General features: G+C 39.3%; 1 protein-coding gene across 1 annotated transcript in view; it reads left to right on the top strand.

Moving 5' to 3' along the window:
• Positions 1–542: 542 nt before the first annotated feature.
• The window catches only part of LOC126175711 (condensin-2 complex subunit D3-like), a 157,391-nt gene continuing 130,215 nt past the window's right edge, over positions 543–27,718 (top strand). The window contains exon 1 of the mRNA XM_049922644.1: positions 543–2,648. Within this exon, the coding sequence (XP_049778601.1) occupies positions 693–2,648 (1,956 nt within the window). The 5' untranslated portion in view covers positions 543–692. The remainder of the gene's footprint in view (positions 2,649–27,718) is intronic.

Genomic DNA, 27,718 nt, shown 5'->3' with positions numbered 1-27,718 from the left:
CAGCGTACAGCGTAAGCCTGTAGTGCCACCTCCCTTCTTTTTTCACCTTCATGGTGACACCAATGAAACTGTACACGGTATTTCCAGTATGATTTCTGTGCGCTCATCAGAGGCACCAGCATTTGGCCAGCAGTATAGCTATAAAAAAAAGCTGACTCAATACTATAAGCAGAGAGCACGTACGTAGCAGCGACAGGGTTAACCCACAGTTTGACTGTGTTTAAACTTGATGAAACCTGACAAAGCACGATTAAAAAGGTCTGTGTATTTACATGTGAGTGAAAATCGGTTTTGGGAGAGAAAATCTGGTAACTAGAACTACATATCACTATTTTGCAGTGTTTAGACGACGAACCAAAGTTTCTGTTGGGAAATCCGTTCTTAAATCCGGTTTTGGGAGCCCCAAGTAAACATAGAGAAAATTTCCGCGGTGTTCCTTCATATGACTTCGATAGCTAGAATCGATTTGTATCAAAGTAATCAAGCATAGTTAAGTATCTGTGTCACCCAATATCTCTGCTCCGTATAGTTTGTATTTTGAATTTGTTGACGTTGTGTGTTGTTTACTGTGTAGAATTAGTGACTGTTTTAGCAAAATTCACGATTGTATTGATCTTCAGTTTAACATTGCTTCTGCTGTTGTTTGAAATGGCAATGCGTTTGTGAATGACCGACTAGTTTTGACTGACATTATGGATGTTGTTACTAGTTTGAGCCTTTTGGAACTGGACAAAGTTGATTCGAGCTGGGCGGAGACAGTCTGGAGCGATGAGTTTTGTGGTGTTGAAGATCTACCTATTGAATACCAGATGCATCTTGTTGATGCTGATACGGAAATTATTATGGAGACAGCCATAAGAGCAGTGAAAGAGGATTTGCAGAATACATCACGTAGAACTTCTGCAAATCCAATAGCAAGCACATCCCGTGATAATCCGAGACAACAAGACGATTCCATAAGTTGGGAGCAGCTGATAGCGAATAACATAAACCACAAAGAGCTGCTAGCTATTTTGTGTTATTTTGTACACAATGGTCAAGACTTTTCGAAAGATCTCACCTTGACAAAGCTGTGCCTGAAGTCTGCTAGGCTGTACTTTGCATTGCTTGCAATCCCCGGTAGTAGTGCTTTTCTTATTTATCATCCAAATCTATACAGAAAAGCTTTAGATGTGTTTGATATTGCGCGAAAGCTTATGAAATCTAACAAAAACAAGCAACGCCCGAAAAATAGAGGAAGGCAGAAGAATGCTAGGAGTAAGAAGCAAGGGGATTCTGATGAAGAAGATGATGATGACATGGATAGTGGTACCCTTCCTGCAGAAGACGTGAATGTATTGATTAGTGAATTAAATTTAGTGCTTCTGGATTTGATAGTGTTTTCCGAAAGATTTTCACTAAAAATGGATGATGCGCTATTGCAAACAATATTGCATTTAATTGAAGTAACTAAATTAGAAGTGTTTCCGAGGAATGATTTTTCTTCAGTATCGAAACAAATGACAATAGTTTCACTAGTAGGCAATGCTTTTGTAGCTTTATATTCCCTGTGTACTCCAAACCATGGCAAAATTGACTTGACAGTAAAATTGATAATGGAGAATCTTTTGCCATGTGTATTAATGACAGATAGTTCCAGAGATGGTCCAAACACTCTGAGACAAACGATTTCGTTTATACAGTATATGTTAAAAGCACTACCAGAAGGTACTTGTGAAGGTATCTACATTCTTGTACAGCATCTATGTGCACATATCACAGACCGAGCAGAATTTCGACAGAAAGGATCCCAAAGTGTTGTTGAGATACTCCGCTTTATGCCAATTGATTTATACACAAGATTTGTGAAGTGGTTTTTTAAATTTGCACATGCATCAAAAGCTTCTCATCGATTATTCGCACTTGATGTTATCTCAAAACTGTTGCAAGAAAGGGAGAGAACAGAACTGACTCAAAGCTTTATTCATTGTTCATCACAGAACAGTTCGACAAATATTTCCTTAAATTTACAGAATATGAGTAATGGTATTAACATGGAAGTGAATTGCCCTAGTGAAAATGTGTCAGTCATATCCTCAAACAGTGTGAACCAGTGCGAGTCATCTGTTCAGAACTGCAGTGATCCTTCTCTTCAAAGTGTAGATGCTTCCTTGCAAATTGGTGTTAATGTGAATGCAGATAGCACGCAGAACTCAGATATTGTGGATGAAAATGTATCACTGAATGCAGATAAATCACCGTCTGTGTCTCATAAATATGTCCTGGGCACTGTTTTTTCAAGATGCCAGGATTTATCGGGAACAGTACGGACCAAGGCGCTTTCTGTTTTAGCAGATTGTATTATTTCAAACAACAGTGATATTCAAAAGATAATGCAAGCTGTTTTTGTTTTGCCTTATGAGAATGTCCCTGAAATCTCCTGTGTAATAACTGCTGAGAACAGTCTCCTGAACCACAAAAAATTTATGAAATTTATTGAAGGTGATTCAACCACAGACTTTAATCCAATTCCAAAAGCAGAAGCTGTCTTAAGTGAAATGTTTCAAAGGGCAGCAGAAGATAAAGTATTTGTACGCAAAGCAGCATTCCAAGTTATGGACAGCATCATGAAACTTAACCGTCAGTGGGTGCTAAATGACATTTTGCAGGTACAGTTCAATATCACCTTCAAAATCATAATTGCTTTTGCAGAATCATCAGTTAATGTGCAAAAAATTATAAGTAACAGCTGTTACAATTCTTGCATCAATATAGGCCTACAACTGTTAAAATGCGTATATGTAATGTGTTGAAAGTTGACAGCAGATATGGGTTCCATATCCTCAATTTCTGAGTTTCATTCACTTGTTCATGATTTTCTTCAGATAATGCCCTGCAGCAGGCATGGATCTCAGGAACTTCATGGAAACTAAAATTTGGCATGGGCTTTCTTTTTAAAAGTTGATAAATCCTATGCAGCCAATATAGACTTTAATCTGCCATGAAGAAACTAAGCCTTCTAAATGGCTTTTGTTGGTGTGTTTGAATGAGGAGCCTCTCATAATTGGGAAATACAGAAGCATCCGATTCTGCCCGTCTGCTTTGACCCATGACGTCACAAATATGACGAAAACGACCATACGCCATGACTCCAATATGACGCCTATGACGTCATTACATAAACATGACAACAAACACAAAAATACATTTAGAAACCAACACACACACGTTCCAAAAAAAAACGTAATGACACTAACTGGACAAGCATAGGAAATTGGGGGTTTTTGGGTGGGGACAAAGTAAATATAAACAAATTTATACACATACCACCATACCAAACCAACAAAACGACGGAAAAAACCGACAACAAAAAATTCCCCATATTCCACTAAACACAATGTCCTCTGAAATCGGACACTTCCCTTGAACTATAAAGCTCAACAGCAGCTCCCGATCCCACAAATTGGAATCGAACACTTCCCCTGACCTATATAGCTAAACATCAACTCCCGATCCCAGAAATTGGAATCGAACACTACTCTTGACCTAAATAGCTCAACATCATCTCCTGATCCCACATATTGGAATCGAACACTTCCCTTGACCTATATAGCTCAACAGCAGCTCCCGATCCCACAAATTTGTATCGAACAGTTCACTTGACCTATATAGGTCAACAGCAGCTCCCCACAAATTGGAATTGAACATTTCCCTTGACGTATATAGCTCAACATCAGCTCCCGATCCCACACCTTGGAACTGAACACTTCCCTTGACTTCTATAGCTCAACAGCAACTCCTGATACCGGAATAGCCACCACAAATTGGAATCGAACACTTCCCTTGACCTGTATGGCTCAACAGCAACTCCCGATACCAGAACACCACAGCCACAACCACACATTATAATGGAACACTTCCCTTGACCCCAACACACTGTAAATACACTAAGAACAAAAAAAGTAAAAACTTACCACAACAAAGTTCGGCGCCGCAACCTACGTCGGTCATCGCAATCACATACAGGCACACACCCAGCCACAAACACACACACACCCATATATACGCATACCCACACGCAACCACAAACCAATGAAAAAATACAAAACCAAAAGCAGGACCCAACCCTCCCACACCCCAAACCAACCACCCCCTCACCCCAAAATAAAATACCCATAAACAAAAACCAAACGCAAAATAAAAAAATCTCAGTCACACAGTACATCTCAACAAAAACTGCAACAAAATAGATCCTCCACAACTAAATCACAAATCAACACACTCCCCCCCCCCCCCCCCCCCTGCAACACACATTGTACCAACAACTAACCCCCCCCCCCCCCCCCCCCCTCCGGGCCTCACCAACTTACCCAAACCACTTAAACTAATCACCTTCGGCCTGTACAACTGGAAAAAACAATAGCCTTCAGGGATGCTCTTCCACCAACAGTACTCATTGAAATGAGACTGAAGGTTAGAAGAGCGCCTCTTCCCCCTCCCAAGAACTGACTTAATGGCCCCCCCTTCCCCCCCCCCCCCCCCCCCCCCCGCCCCCCATATCCCCTCTATAGTATTCGTACAAGCCCCTGTCTCATAATTTTTAAACTCTAAACTATGGTTAACAACTAAATGATTGTACCCCCTCTCACCCAACCTCCTATAAGAAGAAAAAGCATTGGAAATTACAGTGGAAACCAGTTCTATAAACTCCTCAATTAACTCCACTAATTCTGCCTTAGACTGCCCCTCCACAACCCTAAAAACACATTCTGAGCACCCACCCCCTGGTACAACAGCCCCCCACACCGAGACCAATCACAGACTTACCCCTCCCATACTTCCCTTTCCCAAACTGCGACTTGTCCACCACAACCCCAGGCCCACCCAACTTACCCCTGTACTTAATAAACTCAGAACATACTTCATGGCAAAACAAAAAACAGTCAAGCACACTCCTCTCTCTCACACCAGTCTCTTGCGTGCAAAACCTTTGAGAGGGTCTATAACAAAAGTAATACGTCAACAACATAATCTCGAGCATGCCCAACCTAAACTTCTCGAACCAGGAACTGTGACTTATGGAGTGCCATAGGTTATCCCTACAGCACCGCCACATATAACCGTCCCTGGTCCAAGATGCTGGAACTTTTGCGATTGTCATTTCGTTCCCACATACGGCGCACTTAACCACCTCCGCAATCAACCCAAAAAGCTGTAGAAATTTGATCAGCTCCAACTGAGTCATGCCCATCATAGCGTGGAGTTGCACACTATTTATTTTATCAGTCATATCCATACCTAACAAGAGCGACAACAAATTAATTTACTCAAATTAACACACGACCTACAGCGAACAGCACTACAATAACTTTCACACAAAAATACTAAATCGTTAACTCACTGCGACCAATTTGGCTCTAAACACAGCCAAAACAAGAACCAGCCACATGAATCAGTAACACTAAACTGAACCTAATACACCACACAATTCGAAACTGCTAAACACACCACCAGAGGGCACCACGAACTGCAACTCAATGACACCTACAAACATGCCACACTTACAAACCAAATTCCGTGCTGTCATGATGTCACACACCACAACACCCTTAGTACCTACTTATTTTAATTAAAAATGCACCACAAAAAATTTTCAGATCACTACTCATCCACTTTCAGAAATGTCTAAATTTCTAGAAAATTCATAGTAAAAGGTGTTTGATGTCTGATTAGGAGAATAGCAAGAAGTTCAAACATGACATAGGATACATCCACCTTGTCACTTTGAACTCCTTTGTGGCTAACATAAATTTAATTTAAAATAAAATTTAAAAAAATACCAGTCTTAGTTTCCCATGGAATTATCAACTTGTATACTATACACTGAAATGACAAAAGTCGTGGGATAGCGATATGCGCATAGGCCTACAATGGCAGTAGTATCATATACGCATAGTATGAGAGGGCAGTGCATTGGCAGAGTTGTCATTTGTATGCAGGTGATTCATGTGTAAAGGTTTCCAATGTGATTATGGTCACACAATGGGACTTAACAGATGTTGAAAGAAGAGTACTAGTTGGAGGTAGACATATGGGACACTCCATTTTGGAAATTGTTAGGAACTTCAATATTCTGAGATCAGTGTCAAAAGTTGCCGAGAATACCAAATTTCAGGCATTAAATTTCGCCACAGACATCGCGGCACCTGACGATCTTCTCTTAACACTGAGAGCAGGACATATGCGTAGAGTTGTCAATGATAACAGATAAACAACACTGCATGAAATAACGGCAGAAATCAGTGTGGGATGTAAGATGAATGCATCTGTTAGGACAGTACGATAAAATGTGGCATAAATGGGCTATGGCAGCAGACAACCAACATTAGTGCCTCTGCTAACAGCATTACATCACCTGCAGCACCTCTCCTGGGCTCATGACCATATCGGTGGTACCCTAGACAACTGGAAAACTGTGGTCTGGTCAGATGAGTTCCGATTTCAGTTGGTAAGAGATGAAGGTAGGGTTCGAGTGTGATGCGTACCCCATGAAATGATGGACCCAAGTTGTCAACAAGGCACTGAGCAAGCAACTGGTGGCTCCATAATGATGTGTTTACATGGAGTGGACTGGCTCCTCTGGTCCAACTGAACCAATCATTGACTAGAAATGTTTATGGTCGGCTACTTGGAAGGCATTTGCAGCCGTTCATGGACTTTATGTTCCCAAATAATGATCAAATTTTTATTGATGACAGTGCACCATTCCACAGGGCTACATTTGTTTGCAGTTGGTTTGAAGAACATTCTGGACAATTTGAATGAATGATTTGGCCACCCATATCACCCGACATGAATCCCATTGAACATTTATGGGACATAATCGAAAGGTCAGTTTGTGCACAGAATCCTGCTTCAGCCACTCTTTCACAATTATGGGCACTATAGAGGCAGCATGGCTTAATATTTCTGCAGTGGACTTTCAGCAACTTGTTGAGTCCATGCCACATCAAGTTGCTGCCTTACGCCAGGCAAAAGAGGTCTGAGACAATATTAGGAGATATCCCATGACTTTTGTGACCTCAGTGTATATTAGTTGTGCAGAAATATAAGATCATTTATGTTGGATAGATGTATTCATAATAAAAAGACGCCTTTATTTTGATGTAGATATTGAAGAATGACAAATGATGGCTCGTTACATAAACAGTTGTAAGAGAATTTATTTCAGGATTATATGCTATGCCAGACACTACTTATTCCATCTTGTAAATATTCTAAAAAAAACTACTGAGAGGAGGCTGTTTCTTGCTGTAACTGTCATATCTTTCTAGCATTTGTTTATTAATTTCTTTTTATTGGCTTTAGGTAAACGTACCATACACATTTTTACGTAAGCAATACATATAGATCCTGATCTCTTTTCAGTGAATAGTGGATGGATATTCAGAATGTAGAGCAAGTGGTGACAGATCAAAGCAACTCATCAGAGTTAATGACCAGAAACAGTGGTTATTTAGATCATTGAAGGGGGGGGGGGGGGGTGGAGCTTAAAGGATAGTACAAATACACTGTTTGAGTGATTTTGCTACATAATAAGCTGGTTATATAATTACGTCTGTAAGGTAAAGAGGTAAAGATTAAACAGTATGTAGCTAAGGCACTTTAACAAGGCTCAGTACAGAAGCATTCTATGGGGATAGACATTCAGTTGAATGTGCAGGTTGTATCTCTTAAAAAGGTCGCATTGATTTTGTAACTTGTATTTTCTGATGCTGTGATGGTGGATGAAAATAGTAGAAATTGGTGATTCAACACTTGATCAGTGTTAGGACATAGTGACTTGCTCACAGAAAAACTAGTTTCTTTTCTATGCTTATCCTATGGAGATGACTGGTGATGGAAATGTTTGCATGTGATGGACATTACGTGTCATCTACCCATTGAGACATTGTCTTGCTTATAAATGCTTCAATAAGAACCTTGAGTGCTTTACATCAATAACACAGAAGAGAACTATATGACAAATAGCGATTATTGAAATGCCAAACAAATACTAACATAGCTGTCGCCTGTTGTTAACAACCAGAGTGTAAATGCTAGCTTGTATTCAGGTGATATTGCCTGTTGTTTCTTAATACCCTTCTTTGCAATTCCTGCTTTAATTGCAGTGATAAGCCAGTGCAAATTGTGTATCATCATGAAATGCAAGATATTGGAATGAGGCTGAGGAAGGCTGGAACAACAATTCAGCGATAAGTGTAGTACCACTGCGCATTTTATTCTCATGTATGAATTCAGACAGCTCCTTTTTTTCTTTTCTTGTCTTGCTTAATCAACAACAGTGTGCTCACCAAACAAAATAATCTGAAAGTCAAAGTTTTGCATTGTGACTGTAACTAGTATTGTATCGCAGGAAAGCTGTTGCCCACGCCTTTAGTGCCAAAAAGATCGCAACACATTGTAGCGTTGAAATGCTTTGATGCTTGTTTTCTTCTGTTCTCTCAAATTCCATCCAGTCTAAACTATTGTTCAGTGATACAAGCAAATGGTAATGAACTGTTGTGCATTGTTTGTGAAGGCTTGTTCACTTGTGTTTACTTCCATTTGTTCTGATGTAGACAACACATAATCTGTGCATAATGTGAGTTGTAGCATAATCCTTGGAATCATTTGGTTGAAGTTACTGATATTGTGTGATATCTCAACTTTATCCACAGAGGAGGGTACTGTACACATTTCTGAGCAAACACTTGTTTTTATCAGCCAACCATCCAGCGTAGTTAAAGTACGACCTAGTATATGGCAAGCATCTCGGATGGACAAGACTGTTCAGTCAAGTTGCAAATCATCTGCTTATTGTGACAGTTTAACAGTTGGTTTTATGGAAGTCTCAGTGTCATCCAAATACAGCATATAATATTGGAGGGTGGCTTTCTGATATTTTGTGACGACCCACCAACACACTGTTCGGCCAGATTTATGTCTATTGAGTGTAAATTAGCGTGCAAATTCCTCTGATATACCAGGTGTAAAAGTATGAAACTGGAATTTCCCAATAGCTGGTGCTGTCCATCAATGTGGGGCCTGTGAGACCACATCTGCAGTGCCATGTGCTTCCTGTAATGGCTGACAACAAATGTCAACATACAGTAACACAAAGTCATATTGCTCCATGATAATGCCCCATCACACACAGCAAAATGGGTTAGGGAAACGATCGAGGTGTCCAGCTGGGAAATGCTAGGGCATGTGATTTATTTTCCAGAATTGACTCCGTCCGATTACCGTCTAGGCCTATTCGCATCACTGGGACATTCTCTAGCTGAAAAACACTTCAGTTCATTTGAAAAAGTACGAAAATGGCTCGCTGACTGGTTCACTTCAAAAGAAGAACTGGTTTTTTGGTGTGGCATTCATAGCCTGCTGGAGAGGTAGGAGAAATGTATAAATAGAAATGGAGATTATTTTGAATGAAATATTGTTTATCAGTTTCAAACAACAGACATGTAATTATTGTAAACAAATTCTGGTTTCATACTTCTACACTTGGTAAGTATCTGGGGTTCTTTAAGAGTGTGCAACCTGTGTATTAATTTAGGGATTTGTACAATACCTTGTGCAACTGAGGTGTCGATGAAGACTGTTGGCTAAGCTGTGGACTCAAACAAGGCCCAGGAATGATTGTTTTAAGGCTTCTTTCCTTTTCTGAAGTTACATTGTTAAGTTTGAGATAGTAGGTAGTTGAATTCCAGCAACCATATCAATTGTGTTTTAACTATCCATTCCAGAGTTATGATAATGATGGGGCATAGGAAAATGGATCCACAAGACATATTACAATTGGACTTTTTCCCTGTTTGAGTATGGACACAATGATTTCATTGGCGTAGACTCCAAGACCACACTTAATCAAGGATGCATAGGCCTAACAATCTCGTATGAGTTAAAAAATCAAGAGTGGAAATGGAAAGTGTTCTAAGAGCCAAATCTGACATTTTTCAGGAGAATGAAAAACCAATTTATCTTTTTTGGTATGTAAATTCTTTGTATCTAAAACAAATTGAGAAGACACACTGATGCTGTGTAACTGTGCTGATCACTGCATCACTGTGAAGAATAGTGAGACAAATTAGAAAATAAATACTTCATTGAGGATGTTCTGAGTGCCATACCAGAAAACAGACTTTGTAAATGCCAATGAAACATTTTTTGCTCAGTTTATTCTTGCAAAGAGGAACTAGTCACTTTTAATAATTCTATTTCTGTACACAAATGGCACTGTTACAAGTTTTGAACCAACAGGTTCATCTTCAGATAGCTGTTCAATGTTATATTACATTTGTGTTGTTTACGTTAGTTGCTGGGTCATTCCATGTCAAGTCATCCAGGCCATGACACCCATTATCTAGTTGTGAACTGTGATTTTGTGTACTGCTTTTGTATCTAATATCATGAATTTCAGCCAATTTGTATTGCTTTATGTACATTCTGTTGGTAGCAATTGCTGAAACCTGTAAAAATTTGAAAATTGGCTGCAGTTTATAAACAGAAAATGGTATGCTGATAGTTTTTCCCTAAAAATCCTTTCGGGCATTTAGTTTCTGAAAACATGTTAGAATTGGACATTTAGTTTCTGAAAACATGTTAGAATTGTCGAATTAAATTTTTGTAAATTAGTTTTATTGTTAAATAAAAAAAAAATATTTTGGACAATTGCCCCCCTCTGGAAAACACTGAAAAAATTAGAAAGCGATCTACAAATAGCAAAGTTTCAAATGACATATGAACACTTTCTTACCTGTGCCATAACCGAATTAACTCAGTGTAAAAATACATAGCATTTTGTTTATAATATTTAAGCATTTTGTCAAAATCTAATATTGTCAACACTGTACAAAATGCTGGTGCTGCAATCTGCATTCAAGTTGATTCCGAACTATACATGTGATGAGACACTTCAATGCTTAGATAATATTTTTTTGTATGAGAATCACTTTTCTTCCACCAACTTTGAGGACTCTTTGCTCGGAGAATAAGTATGGCTTGTTGCTGTAGTGATATCAGCTTCGCACAGAAGATGAGAGAAAGAAACATCACAAACATCATTATCAGGCCAATAGAAGGCGGGGATGGTCCATGAACCTTACTGTAACATCTCCTTCTTCACAATTCACCTCACCAATTACCAAATACCAAGAAGAGTCATATGAACATGCAACATAGCAGTTGGTGGGCACAGTGCATTCTGGCATTAGTGGCAGAAGTGCATCTGAGAAATCATGCACGATGCTAAAATCTGTGTCACAGCTCAGCCTTTTTGCTCCAATCTTGATTGGTGATATTGGTACAATGTGATGCATAGATCGTGTTCGAGGAATTATTTTTGCACTTGTGAAGTGCTGAGAAAGATAATGTCTGACTTGTACCATTTCATCTTTTGAAACAAAGAGAACTGAAATGCCTTGCAGGTTCTTGCGACAGAATTCAAATACCTGTGAAGCTGTAAGTATTTGATCTTTATAAACTCTTTGCAAACTTGTTTGTGCGACAAGTCTTTTAACAGTGCCACCGATACCATCAAAGGGAGATTTGCCATGGCTGATAGCGAAAAAGGACCAGCTGCACTTTATGTTGAAGTCGTGTTCATGATAGCAGATATTTCTGAAATTCTTATAATTTTTTTATTGTGCAGTACAACCATCAGTGAAATATTCAACATACACAAGATGAATTTCTGGAAATTCACACTCAAAAAAATTCAATACAGTCTTGTGAGTCTGGTACACCAAGGCAACATCATGTTCTAGATCATTAGAAACAATACAAATACTTTTTTGCATTCAGCTGTTTGTCCTTTTTGTAATATATATTGACAGTGTGAAGAGCGTGGCTGCCATTGTTCAAATGGTACCCCTGTACTTCATCTTGAACAACAAAATTGATAATTTCACTGAAATCCGTTAAAATTAGCACTGATCCTTCATGAAGTGTTTCCTTTTTCATTTTCAGATAGATTGTTATTGAGAAATAAAAGAGTGTGGAGTAAGTTTTCTAATTTTTGTAATTAGTGTGTCACAGAATTCTGATGGAGAAGTGATTTGAACACTTAAAGTCGTTCTATCAGTTGATACCCATTGACTGTACTGAACCATCTCATCAGGATCGTAGCCCTCTATTTAATTTTCTAAATGGGTTTGAAGCAATGTTTCTTTAATATAAATGGAATTTATAAGCAATTTAAAGTTTTGGTGGTAAATGCACACATATATGGTATGTGTTCCTGATGCTCCTGCTTTTCTGGTTGAAGATAAGCAAATTTTGAGAATACTACTTTGTCTTCAGGATACTTTTTTTATAGAGAGAATACAATTCAGTTAAATTACTTAAAACAAGATGATTTTGTTCATAGATATTTTGCTGGTGCTCACTTTGTCTTTTTTCCCAGGTATTATTCTTATGTTTTTGTCATCCAAATAAAAACTCTTTACTTTTTTGCACTGTATCATGTGACAATGTCTTTCCTCTTTTCTGCTCAGCCATCAATAAAATTCCCTCCTCCATTAAAAGAGCTCTTGCTTGTCGTACCAGATATTCAGAAACCTGACATTTGGAACTGACTTTCTGTTGAGACCAAGTTGGTGGCATGAGAGTAAGTAACTGAATTTTTTTCACGATTATTTGCATATTCAATTTTCTGTTTGATTTTGTCCATGAGTTCATCACAATGTTTTGCCTTTTCTTCCAGTTCTGTTAAATCACTGTCAGGGATAGTGCTTGCATCAGCAGCCAGCTCAACTTGATATGTATGTGAAACATTTAGTTTTCAGAGCCCCCGCTGCTGATTCCAATTTTCGTTTGGCTTCTGCATACCGACTATGCCAAGCAACTGAATACACCTTTGTAGGAGATAATCCTAAGGTAGTTGAGCTAGTATTGAGCCCAGAGAATGAGTCGTCACTTGCTTGTTTTTCATTAATAAGTCTGATACAGGTTGGGCATATTTTCTCCCCAGGAATAATGCCAAAGCCTCTCGTTTTGAAGATCTTTGCCTTTTCTAAATTAATTTCACCAGATGAAACAGATCATTTATGGCGCTTGAAGGGATCACATCATATTTTCTTGCGTAGAGAGAATCTGCGCAGTGTTTTAACACTGTTTAAAACACACACACACACACACACACGAAACACTTAAATCACGGTATGAATGACTGTTGCTTCACCATAATAAAAGTTCTTGTCCTTCACTGGTCTGTTCATTCACACAATTCAGGGCATTATCACATATATCTTGCAGATACTGTCCAAGGAAACACTGCCTACTTGTACTTTCCGTACTGCTTCAGTCATAAAACCAATATTTGTCGTAAATAATTCAGAACCTAAAAAGTAATTAAATAATGATAAATCATTCTATCCCATTGTTTCATCACAAAAGTATTTCACATTATTATTGTAACATTAGGGGACTTACTTTTGTTTTGGAATGAATAGTTAAAAACTGTAACAATTGAATTTTTAACCAATAATTGACTCGGGGTACAACTCAGTACAAGGGCTCAGAAGTGAGTGCTCAGTGAACACATGACTCAAGACAAAGGAACTGGATGATGAAATACACGTAGGGGCAATAAAACAGTTTTCTCAGATATGATTTGTTCCTAGGGGAATCCATTGTAGCCAACTTCAGCAATTTAGTGGTGACATGGTAGTCATGAATTAACAACTTCAATATTTCTTTTATAATAATGTTGTTTTTCACATTTCCCATTTTTCTACAAACTGATTCTTTTTGTGTGACATAGTGGAATGATTATAATAATATTGTAAATTTTGTAAAGGGATCTATGAAGGGGCAATTCCCTTAAAAAATTCTAATGTCCATGCATAGATTTTGTTTAAAAGAAACTATTTACAATTTTTTCTGCAATGTAGATGATGGATATTCACTATAAGAAGCATGACTATAAAAAAAAAATAAACCTTCCTCTTTAACTAAAAATAGAAAATTCAAACCTCCACTCCAAAAAACTGTAGGAGCTATTGCATTTTTAAATTATAAAAGTGCTCATATATGAAAGCCTGAATTCCTGAATCTATACAACTTCTTTGTACCATAAGTGAAAAAGTAATGGACCTGCAACATTTACATTTTGGAAATGTGAATATATCACTGCTCAAAATTTCAAGGATTTGCATGACAATGGGTGTCATTTCCTAAAATTTCTGGGTGATTTGATCTGGAATGACCCTTCTGAAGAAAGAAACGGCCAAAAACTAATGTGGACAACAACAAATATAATATAAAACAGCCATTTGAACATTTGAAGATGAACCCATTGGTCTGAATACAGCAATGCCGCAATTTGTATAAATGAATAGTGTTTGTGATAGTGGTCAGTTGCTCTCCTTTTCTTTGTGTGAATCATGTATTTTATACACAGCCACAGTCTAAAAAATGCCAGTTTTCATAAAAATAACACAAGAAAGTTTTTTCCCTAAGTATTGTTAATACTGTGGCTTTACGTTTTATTTGTGATAATACAAAAATAGAAATACAGTATTAGGTTTTTAGCTTGTAGAACTGTATTCGGCAAAAGCCATCTCTCATATCTTTTCAATTTTAGAACTTCGGAGGGTAGCACAGGTTGCCACAGAGACCATGCGCCGTCTACTAACACATATTTGAAAGAACTATTCCATTGTTTGGCAACTGGTTCAAGCCTAAGGACATGCAACAGAGTACCGAGAATACCACAGCACCAAAAACTTTGTGGGGAAAAACACTTAGAACATTTTCCATTTTCACTCTTCAAATATTGTTGGTGTTAGGGGTGGTTCTAGATTTGCTCGATGGGCAATTGAAGTTACTTCATAATAATGGGGGTGCATAGAAAGTGATCCTCGGCTGTAAGATCAAGTGAAATAACTGGATAGTCAACAGATGATGGGGCAGCTGTGTCTGCAAAGTCTTTATCGAGCTAGGCCTAGAACGACTTCCAAGTTTCTCTTTTGCATTCTTTCAGGACTCATTTAGCTGTTGTGTCAGTGTGTTTATATTTTAAGTATATTTTGCTACTTGGGCTGGTGCCTAAATCCTTGTAACGCTGCTTGTATAGCAACAACCTTAGACCATATTTGGTTCCAGTATATCTTAGGCAAGTTATTGTGAGAGTGGTGAACTGTTTACTGTGGGGCGTTTCTTCCATTGTGATCATGAACTGGTCATATGCTGTACATACAGTGAGATGTGGAGACTTACTGGTCATTTTCTCTTTTACCGTTTTTGAATAAACTTACCAGTGGAGGGGCAGGGGTTTCGTTCAAAACTTTCCAGTCATGTAACAGAAAACGGACAGAAATATCAACAGTTGAGCTTGTTTGAAAACATTAAAGATATCATTGTATATGTAAGGTCGTACAACAATATTAAATACGGGTTTTGATAATTGGTAGTGACGGAAATTACAGTGGTTGGCATAAGACACGTAATTATGGTAACTCCACTCTTCTGTGTCATCAGCATGTCAGAGATTTAAAAGTTTGTTGGGGGAGTTGGGGTTAATGCTATGCATGTCTGTAACATTTGGTGAGCCACATGTGCGTTCTTGATCTTGCCAAGCGGTGAGCATCTCAGGGACCTGAGTCATCATTGGCATACTGGTGAACATGGCTTTCCCTAGCCAGGACTGGTGAGTGTTGCCAATCCTTTGTAACTTTTAAATTCTGCCCATACTGCAGTGACCTCCATGCTGCGTAATGATGGAACATTGTGTCACAATGAGTAAGAATTTCAATCTAACCACCTGGATCACAAGCATGGGTCAAACCTCTATAATAATAATAATAATAATAATAATAATAATAATAATAATACACTGAAGAGCCAAAGAAATTAGCACACCTGCCTAGTATTATGTAGGGCCCCTGTGACCACGTAGAAGTGCCGCAGCACAGTGTAGCATGGACTCAACTAATGTCTGAAGTAGTGCTGGAGGGAACTGACACCATGAATCCTGCAAGGCTGTCCATAAATCCATTAGAGTACAAGGGGCTGAAGATCTCTTCTGAACAGCGCGTTGCAAGGCATCCCAGATGAGTTCAAAAATGTTTGCGTGTGGGGAGTTTGGTGGCCAGCAGAAGTGTTTAAACTCAGAAGAGTGTTCCTGGAGCCACTCAGTAACAATTCTGGAAGTGTGGGGTGTCACATTGTCTTGTTGGAATTTCCCAAGTCCATGGGAATGCACAATGGACATGAATGGATGCAGGTGACCAGGGTCTAGACGTATCAGGGTCCCGTATCACTCCAACTACACGCGCCTCACACCATTACAGAGCCTCCACCAGCTTGAACAATCCCCTGCTGACATGCAAGGTCCATGGATTCTTGAGGTTGTCTCCTTACCCGTACACGTCCATCTGTTCGATTCAATTTGAAACAAGACTCGTTCAACGAGGCAGCATGTTTCCAGTCATCAACGGTCCAATGTTGGTGTTGACGGGTGCAGGCGAGGCCTAAAGCTTTGTGTTACGCAGACATCAAGGGTACACGAGTGGGCCTTTGGCTCCAAAAGCCAATATCAATGATGTTTCGTTGAATTGTTCACATGCTGACACTTGTTGATGGCCCAGCATTGAAATCTGCTGCAATTTGCGGAAGTGTTGCACTTCTGTCAAGTTGAATGATTCTCTTCAGTTGTTGTTGGTCCCATTCTTGCAGGATCTATTTCCGGCCACAGTGATGTCAGAGATTTGATGTTTTACTGGATTCCTGACATTCACAATACATTCATGAAATGGTCATACGGGAAAATCCCCACTTCATTGCTACCTCAGAGATGCTGTGCCCCATTCCTCATGCGCTGACCATAACACCACATTCAGGCTCACTTAAACCTTGATAAACTGCCATTGTAGCAGCAGTAACCGATCTAACAACTGTGCAAGACACTTGTTATCTTATATAGGTGTTGCTGACTGCAGTGCCTTATTCTGCCAGTTTACATGTCTCTGTATTTCAATACGCATGCCTATACGAGTTCCTTTGGCACTTCAGTATAATATAAATGAAACTCAGACCCAAGTTGTGCTCCATGCCAATAATGCTGATGTTTGTCAGGGAGAAACAGTTGATAGTGGACAACCTCTGGGCCAGCTGCTGCATCTCAGTTGCAGCTGCTGCAGCAACCCCCTCCTATTGCAACAGCCCCAGCCCAGTGGAAAGAAAGAAGCAAAGGAAATACAAAATCTCACCAATAGAATGGCTCCCATTTTATGTGGAGTGAGTGAGAGATTTCTAGCACAGGGTTGACCTTTGTGCTTGTGCTTAGAAGATATACATTTTAAATTATCTACTGCCCCTGTGTTAAGGGGTTATAACCTCCACAGAAAGGGTGATTTAAGTGAAGGGAGAGCGGAAGAAGTAGTAACCGTCTCCATAGATGATGCACAGCACTACTCACCACTTGCTGTCAACGCCAGCATACAAAAAGTTGCAGCTATGCTGGTCTAGGGATAATGTCTTTAACTACTAATAAAAATGCCCTGGGTCCTAGGTTTAATTGCACTCACTGCTTAGATTTTGAATGAAAGTAATCAGCAACAGCAGCTGAATGCTTCCAGTATAAGGAGCCACCCCTCGTGGTGCCAATGAACTTTTGAAGATGGGTTGAGGAATGGACAGAGTATCAGTGCAACCTCTTGCCCTTGGGCTGGAAAAATGCCTCTAAATGAAGAAGAAACAGCAATGACCAATGACATGAGGTTGCAGAAGACAACGTCTTAAAAGCACAGAAAAAGACTGAAAAACCAGAAAACTGGTAACATTCTAAGGCATGAAGCACAGAATGTCAGAAGTCTGGTGGTGGTAAGGAAGCCAGAAAACCTGAAAAGGGAAATATCGAAGAAACAGTCTAGATATAGTAGGATTCAGTGAAGTGAAATGGGAAGAAGATAAGCGTTTCTGGTCAGGAACATATAGGGCAATGTTAACAGCAGCAGAAAATGACATTACAGGTTTGGGGTTTGTTATGAATAGGAATGTATGGCAAAGAGTGAGTTACCAGAGTTACCACAAGTTCTGGAAAGCAGGGAATATCAGGAAATTTCAAACATATCAGGGAATTATTAGGGAAATTTGAAAAAAAAAGAAACCTCTGGAAAAATCTTGTTTTTGTCTCAGCAGAGGAGATGGTTTGTTTACTGAGATGCCATGTGTCGTCACTGGCTGGGTGCAGCTGAGTACGTGCGCTGCATCCCTACTCCCTCATCTCTACTGCTTTTCCCCTTCCTACCACTCCCCTCAGCTTGCAGTCGGTGCTGCCACCACTTCTTGCCACTAGCCTAACAGCTGCCAATGAGAGGCAGGGAGACGCGAGGATCGGTTTGTTTGGATTTGATTCTCAGACACTGCAGACGCAGTGGCTGGAGATGGCACTCGTGTGCGGAGACGGCAGTCGTGTGCATTAGTTTTGTCTGAGTGATTGTGTGAATGTGTGTGTGATTGATTGTGTGAATGTGTGTGTGATCTTGTTTTCTGGCAAAGTCTGTGGCCGAAAATTTAGTTGTGAGAGTGTGATTGTCTTTTCTACGCGCCTGTCTGTGGCTCAGCAATCATCTTTATGGTGAGTTGCTACCTATCCTCATTAGTATTGATCTTAGAGCATTAGCGCAGTTTATCTGTTGCATGGATTGAACACCGTGGTTTCATTTCTTCAACATGGTGTCTATGATGTTTCCCACTAATGTGCAAGCCATGTGCGTCGGATCTAGTCTCCCCGATCTGCCCAAAGACCGGGTCTGTTTGTGTGTGGCATAAAGCGATAGATTTTCGTGGTTTATCCAAGGACCCAGGACTCCGGTGCTCCTAATCAGGCCAGAGGCCATGGGTGATCGATTACAGGAATTGTGACTGTATCACCACAAGTAGATTGTACAGTGCGGCATTTTACAGATATTTTATTTAGTCTAGTACATTTTGGCACTTCGAAAGTAATTGATATGTTAGAAAGTATGGATGTTAAAAGAAGAAAATTGTGGCAGTCACTGGTGGTTTTTACACTATGTACTCATATATTTCTTGAAAGAAAAATCAAACATTACCTGTAAAATAATAGACATAACACAGTGAGTAATAACCGACAATAATGAACGAAGTAGAACTAACATTTTATTAGTGGTCACCTATAATGTTGGTTTAAAACATCTCTTCCCCATTTTATACACTTCTTTCAAGAGGCCTGTTTTTTTTTTCTGGGGATATTTCTGGAATCAGTGAAGGTAACTTAAATCTGTCTTGTGACTCCAAGACACTGCATATTTTTGTCGCCAAATGTGTTTTGTTTTATTGAAATAAAATAACAACAGTGGCTTTAATGAAACACGTATACCAATTGGCTTGCTTTCTCCAACTAAAAGCATTTCATTTTGGAAGATGTTGAGGTTAGTACTTGAGATTTTTGCTCACATGGGGGAGAAATACGGAAGTCCTTACATTTTTTTCATCAACTTATGTCTTCACTTACCTTTGAGATCACAAAATTTGTCAGGGAAAAATGCTAAAACTTGTCTGGAAATCAGCGAAATATCAGGGAACTTCATTTAGGGAAACTTGTGGCAACCCTGATTACTGAAAACAATTCACTGATAATATTATTCTCTTCATAATCAAAAGCAAAACAGTGGCAACCACGGTAGTTCAGTTATACATGCGTTAGTCACAAGTGGAAGATCATAAGATCGAGTATATGAGGACATTGAATGTATAACCCAGTTGGGAGAGGGAAATTAAAATACAAGAAACATGGGGAATTGGAAGAGTGAAGAGTGCCACTCCACAGTCAGATGCTATAGACATAGAGCGTCTAGTGTAAATCGTCAGCTGAGAATCCCCATGCCTTTCAAATTGTAAATGCTCGGTATCTATCATATTATAGGTGATATCTGGATAGCAGTTCCTAAACTCCATAGATTGTCTCCCTAATCTGTTGATGGTATGGAAGAACATGAGATGATATCAGACAAATGTGCAAGGTACTCAGTTACTGCTGTAATGAAGTGTGGTGTCTTCCAGCCCAACAAAAAATGCATTACTCAGATATGTGATTTCCCTAAATCACTTCAGGCAAATGCCTGGATGTTTTCATTGAAAGGACACAGCCAATTTCCTTCCCCATCATTCCCCAACCCGATGGGAGTGATGACTTCGCTGTTTGGTCTCCTCCCCCAAATCACCCAATCAACCTTCTGTAACAAGTTGGTGGAGGAGCCATGGGCTAGCCACATGTAACTGGAATTTGTCATTTTCTGTATGGGGCACTTTGAGGAGAGGCCGGCTGGAGTGGCCGGCCGGAGTGGCCGTGCGGTTCTGGGCACTACAGTCTGGAGCCGGGCGACCACTCGTGTCGCAGGTTCGAATCCTGCCTCGGGCATGGATGTGTGTGATGTCCTTAGGTTAGTTAGGTTTCATTAGTTTTAAGTTCTAGGTGACTGGTGACCTCAGAAGTTAAGTTGCATAGTGCTCAGAGCCATTTGAACCAACTTTGAAGAGATGGCACTAAAAACTGTACAACTCAAACCTGAACACTTCTTCTGTTATGTGGATGACACCTTTGTTGTGTGGGAACATGGCGGAGAGGCCCCAAATGAGTTCCTGGACCACCTGAACAGTGTCCATCAAAACATACAGTTTACAATGTAGCTAAACAGGGTGGATATCTTCCATTTTTGGACATTCTAATAAGAAGAAAAGCGAATTATATCCTAGGACATACAGTCTCTAGATGGAAGACATACACAGATCTGCACCTTCGTACAACGAGCTGTCATCATCCTGTGCAGCGTTGCACTGTTCTAACAACTCTAGTACCCAAGGTGCATGCCATTTGTGACAAAGACAGCATCCTAACTGAGTTGCAGCACCTTAGAGACGTGTCTCACTGAATTGAGTTCAATGAATTGCAGATTGGATGTGCTTTGAAGAAAACGAATGATACGGCCATCTGGAAAGAAAAGGCAGTGAAAGAGAAAGAGAAACTCGTCTTTATCCCCTATCTCGTGGCTCCCTCAGCCAAAATTGAGGGAATCTTTGGAAAAAACAATATTGGGGCCATCTTTCGATCACCATGAAAAATGAAGGATATCCTTGGCTTAGAAAAGGACAAACTACAACTCTTAATATCTGTCACATATATCATCCCTTTTGAGAGTGGTTGCCAATACAGTGGACAAACACAGTGCTGCATCTCACAATGTTGTGTAGAATACATTAGATGCATACACTGGGGGCATAAAGTTAAATGAGAAGTGGCAGAACACAGTCTCAGTCTCAGTGAGGAATTTGTTGTGTGATACTGGTGATTTTTGGGTGAGCATCATCAGAGAATCAGTTGAGATAAAGTTCCATGACAATCTCATCAACAGCTAAGTTCCAAGTGGAACACTGCACTGGCACTTGGCATGGCTCTTGACACTGCACTTCGCACTACGCCAAGAATGCACCTGGCACATGACACTATGCGAGCCTGGGAAAGCCTGAATACACCGAGGGTCGAACAGCGGTCCAAGCCCCCCCACCACATGTTGCTGAAACCCCCCGGCCGGAGACATGGGTAGTGAGAGACAGTGGCTGCTTAGGTATATACACTGATAAGCAAAAACATTATGACTATTGCCCACTGCAATGTTGGATGCTGCCTAGTGGCGTTGCGGGTAAGTGATCTGCTAACAAAAGTATCTAAGTGGAGTGGACACATATGGGGGTTCACCTTAATGAAGAAATGGGCTGCAAATGAGGAAAGCAACATGGGCAGATTATTACTATGCAGAGCATGTGAACGAGCATCTTGAAAAGGGCGAAACTGGTCGCGTGTTCACATACTATCATGAGCATCTACAGAAAGAGGTAGAAGGATGGTGAAACTACTACAAGTCACTAAATAGTAGGATGTCCACAGCTGTTCACAGAACGTGGTAGGTTTGGAGGCTTGTCTGCTCTGTAACGTAGGGCAGATGGTGATTTGTGGCATCTCTGCTGATAAAGCACAATGCTGTTGCACGCACATCTGTTATGGAGCACACCATTTTCATCGTATATTGTTGAACATTTAGCCCCACAGCAGATCACTCCTACATGATCACATGTTGACCCAACATCATCATCAATTACAATATCAGCAGGCATGAGACCTTTGGGATTTGACTGTTGATCGATGGAAACGTGTCAGTTCTTCGGGTGGATCTCATTTTTGCTACAAAAGGTCAATGGTCGTCTCCATAAATGCCTTCATTGAGGTGAAGAGCAGCTCAAAACATGCAGTGCGCCATGGACGCAGGCTGGTGGGAGCAGTATTAGGCTACGGAGACAGTCTCCTGTGTTTGCATGGGACTTGTGGTAGTAATTGAAGACATGCTGACAGCTGCGGACCACTTGCATCCCTTCATACTTGGTGCCTTCCCTGATGGTGATGTCATCTTTCAGCAATATGATTGTCCACCTCTCGGACCCTGGACTGTGCTAAAGTGATTTGAGGAGCATTATAGTGAGCTCACGTTGATGTCTCTGTGATGAAATTTATCTGATGTAAATCCTATGCAACCCATCTGCGTCGCTATCAGGCCCCATCACCATGTAAGCAAATCAGCAGCCTGTTATTTACACAAATTACATGACCTGTGGATAGGCATCTAATGCTACATACCTCCACAAATCTACCAAAAAACTGTCGGATCCCAGATACACAGAATCAGTGATGTATTTCATTCCAAAGTTGGACAAACAAGCTAGTATTAAGCAGGTGGTCTGTATGTTTAGGCTCATCAGTGTACATAGGATGCAGTTACTCTTGTGGTGTGTTATACTCTCTGAGTAGTGGAAAAGGAGAGAAGTAAAAAGTGAGTTGGTGGAATAGAGGGCTGTGTAGTGCTGGAATGGGAACAGTAGGTGGTGATGCCTAGATATTTTACATTTGTGATTATTTCTAGAGACCTTTTGACAATTGAGGATCCAAGTGGTGTTGTTGTTGTTGTTGTTGTTGTTGTGGTCTTCAGTCCTGAGACTGGTTTGATGCAGCTCTCCATGCTACTCTATCCTGTGCAAGCTTCTTCATCTCCCAGTACCTACTGCAACCTACATCCTTCAGAATCTGCTTAGTGTATTCATCTCTTGGTCTCCCCCTATGATTTTTACCCTCCACGCTTCCCTCCAATACTAAATTGGTGATCCCTTGATGCCTCAGAACATGCCCTACCAACCGATCCCTTCTTCTGGTCAAGTTGTGCCACAAACTTCTCTTCTCCCCAATCCTATTCAGTACTTCCTCATTAGTTATGTGATCTACCCAACTTATCTTCAGCATTCTTCTGTAGCACCACATTTCGAAAGCTTCTATTCTCTTCTTGTCCAAACTATTTACCGTCCATGTTTCACTTCCATACATGGCTACACTCCATACAAATACTTTCAGAAATGACTTCCTGACACTTAAATCTATACTCGATGTTAACAAATTTTTCTTCTTCAGAAACACTTTCCTTGCCATTGCCAGTCTACATTTTATATCCTCTCTACTTCGACCATCATCAGTTATTTTGCTCCCCAAATAGCAAAACTCCAAGTGGTATGTGATCATTTTGACTTTCCATGTGTGTTATTACATTTGGTTATAATCTACTCTAGTATAAACCACGATTACAAAGAGTATTGTACTATCAATCTTCCTTGAAGTATGCCTAATGTTACTATTGCTTTTGGCGATAGGGTTATTCCGTGTCAAGTGGTCTAATTTCAGAAAAAGTTCCATAACCATCACAGGTTTTGCTGAAAACTTACATGAACATTCACAAATGTTCCCATCAAACATAGGTAAAGTTTTACCTTGACCAGTGTAACACTTGCAGAGATGCAGTCATTTGTTTGACCCCATAGTGCAGCTTTCAGCTGTGCATCCTTGAGATTTTGGCAACTTTGAGACATAATATCTCCAGCAGTATTTTGTAGAATGAAACAAAACTTGGCATCATGTACAACTTAAGCATAATAATAATAATAATAATAATAATAATAATAATAATAATAATAATAATAATAATAATAATAATAAAAAGATTTCTAGAGCAATTTTCATATGAATAATTTGAAGCAAAGTGAGCCAAAAAGATACAAGCCTGAAAAAACAATGTGAAGTTTAGTGTGTTATATTTCCAGAAGTAACTGCGGGACAAGTCTGAAACTGTGCATGCAATAACTTACCAATAAATGGTCTTACAATAAAAGACTTTATTCTCCTACTACATTCCAATCATTTACAAATTGAGGGAAAGTTGACGGGTTTTATAAAAATGACAGAAATTGGTAATTTTAGCCCCCACTTAGTAAAAAGTCTTTTGTAAACTGTTTTAAACACTTTTCATTAGAAAGAATATGTTCTAAAACACCTATAAAACTAGATTTGGTTTTGCAATGCAAGCATATAAAGCCCTAAAAATGACAATGTGGAGGTGTGTTGAAAGTGTGTCCATGTTTGCCTGGTATCAAATTAAATTTGACATATTTTATTATGTTCTACAAATGTTTAATACTCTCAGGGGAAGGCAGTAGCAAAAGTCCTGTTGTAGTACCCCCAGAATTTTACGAAAGTCTGGAGACACTTCTGTTCCAGCCATTTCGAACACACATTATTTTAAAGCAGGGCGTAAGGATGAGCAGGGGATACTGCGCCCATTTATTATTTGTGCAGGCGAAACTGGAAGGGAGATAATTCATTGGCGCTGGCAAGTGTTAAGTGCGACCTGTCAAGAATAAGCAAATACGGCACGGAAGCTCCGTGGCCGGCTGCAAAGAGTAGTATAGCATTGTATTGTCAAAAAACAAATGGAGAGACTCGAAATAGTGACTGTTTATTAGACGTTGAACTGCTGTTGAGAATACGTGGACTGGATGTGGATGGTCAGCCACAATAAAAGCATATGTATTAATTGTGTTCAAAAATGGGTAATTAACTGATTCTGGGTGCCCGGTAATGTGTGGGCTTGCGTCATAAAGTTTAGTTGTTTTTTTGTACAAAGTGAAAATAAATATGTTCTGGTGCATTGAATGATATTCCCAGAGTAGCGTATTCTTTAAATAAGAAGAGAGAGAGCGAAAATTTCCCCTTGCTAGCAGTGAAATCTTCGGAGAAGTGGCCAGTGCTAGCAGAAGACATCGGCGCTGCAAGAAAGCAGAACCAGCATTCTTCAACAAGCAAGTCCACAAAAACACTTAAGCTGTATAGAGAGAGCTTAACATTACACTGGACCACCGCACTGTCATGACTCCTTATCATGCATTTGAGCCTGATTTTGTGCTATAATATCTAAAAAAGTCAAACTAGTTATAAAGTTCAAAATTACTAAGGCACTGGAGATCTTCATTATAAAATTGTTGCATAACAGCTGCAACACACATTTTATAAACTGTCTTCAAGTTTTACACCATTGTCACATTGTGTAAATTTTGGTGAAGTTCATAGCAGTCTGCTTGAAATTTTTTGAAAGGATTCATGTAATAGACAATTTTGAGTTTTTTTTTTTTACTGTGCAATTCTGTTAATGTACAAGTTTCATTCTGATTTACAGTATGACATATTTTGTGTTCGCATGGTTTATGGTTTATATGTACTGATGAAAAGTTTTAAAATCTGTTGCTGTGATCTGTGGTGGCTTAAACATTGCTGGTTTGTTTTAAAGTGAGAAAACCAGCATCCCCATCACCATAGGGACCATGCCTGATAGCTTTGCAACAGCAGCCACGGGTGGGTTACTTCATCACTGGTTCCGAAGCCGATAAAGGTTTCTTTATATAGTATCCCAAGCCTGATTATACACATGCCAAAGCTAGAAGAGTTCTTTTTTTAGGACCCCAGGCTCACCTTTACTTCAAGTTACTTGAATTTATTACATGTTTCATTAATTTGCATACCTTGAGGAAAACTATAATGCCAGTGAGATGATGTCACTGATGATACTGAAATTGACTGCAGTAATGTGCTGTTTTAAAACCCAGAATTTTCACTCATTGATGGCCAATAAAATGAATTTGCTGTGCCATGTGGGTAAGCTTATTAAAGCATCCTTTTGCTCAGCAGAATTCTCACTGATATTTCCAATGCCCCACTATTTTTCATAAATGCATATCGCATATTGTCCTGGCTGGAGGTCATATGTTAATATATCTCCTTCACTACTGTCACTAATTTGGCCAGGAAAGATGATGCATCATTTGAAGCTCTGCTGATCTGAAGCATTGTTTAATCAGTTGACAAAAAATGATGATTTTTCTCTAGTTCCTGCTAGAATATGCCCCATGTTTAAACACCTCTTCTTGTAACACTTTATGTTGTTCAATTTCTTCTTTACTGATGTAAGGAAATTTAGTGCCATTTTTGCTAATTAATGAAACAAGTCAGCAGAGTTTCAAATGATACATCATCTTTTCTGACTATAATTAGTGCTAATATTGAATGATATAAATTATCATCAGACCTCCAGCCAGGACAATATGCTGTATACATGTAGGAAAAATACCTGTGAGACTTCCGGTGAGCAGGATGCTTTAATAAGCTCAATTTTCATCAGTACACTCATGTTCCACCCAAATCACAAACTATGCAAACACAGAATATGCTATACTTTAAACTGGAATTAAACTATCACAGCAGTAGCATTGTACAATAAAAAAGACATTCCCAAAATCCTGTATAACATGAAAACTTTCCAAAAACTATCTGGCAGACTACTGTGAACTTCACCAAAATCTACACAGTGTGATAATGGTGTAAAACTTCTGGTTGTAAGGACTTTTGGTTGTACCTTCCACAGAGAACACTAAACAATTGTAGACTTTAATAAAAGATCTCATGAGTAATTTGAGCAACAGCAGAATATAGTCACGTCTTCAATGTATCTCCACCTTTTTGTATTTTAGAGCCTGATATGCTCCCATTGGAAAACCAAATCTCATTTTTTTGGTGGGTTAGAACATGGTTTTTCTCATGAAAACTGTTTAAAAGAGTTTACAGTAGTTTTTTTGTGAAAGTGCACTAAAAGTACCCATTTTTTGAATATTTTGCAAAAATTGTCATCTTTGCACTCAATTTGTAAACAGCTGGAAAGCGGTATGAAAATGAAGCTTTAAATTCGAAGACCATGTATTGCTAAGTTATTACATGCAAAATTTCAGGTTTATGCTGCAATTACTTCTCAAGACATAAGAAGCTAAACTTCACTTTTTTTGAGCTTGAATCTTTTCAGCTGACTTTGCTTCAAATTATCCACATGAAAATTGTGCAAGAAATCCTTTTTTTATTATTACACTTAAAAGAGTGCAAAAAATTGCTCACAGTGCCAAGTTTTGTTTCTATTTAGAAAATGTTGCTAGAGATATGTCTCAAAGTTGCCGAAAACTCAGGGCTGTGCTGTTGAAAGCTGTGCTAAAGGGTCAAACAGATAACTATATTGTGCAAGTTTGAATTGGTGATGTTGGTGAAACTTTACTATTGTTTATTGGGAATGTGTGAATGTTCACACAGAATTTTATCAAAATTCATGATAAGTCGTATGAGAACTTCTAGATGACTCGGCATAAAATGACCTGATATTCCTCTCATTCAAGACAAAGTAAAGGGCTCCTTTTCTCCAAGGGAGTCCACAACTTCATGTGTAATCCAGTATTTTGTAAACACATTTTGTTTACAAGCTGACAA

Source organism: Schistocerca cancellata, chromosome 3 (assembly GCF_023864275.1).
Source record: "Schistocerca cancellata isolate TAMUIC-IGC-003103 chromosome 3, iqSchCanc2.1, whole genome shotgun sequence".
Lineage (NCBI taxonomy): Eukaryota > Metazoa > Arthropoda > Insecta > Orthoptera > Acrididae > Schistocerca > Schistocerca cancellata.
Note: the sequence above shows the minus strand (reverse complement) of the source record. Positions and strands in the feature narration are given on the sequence as shown.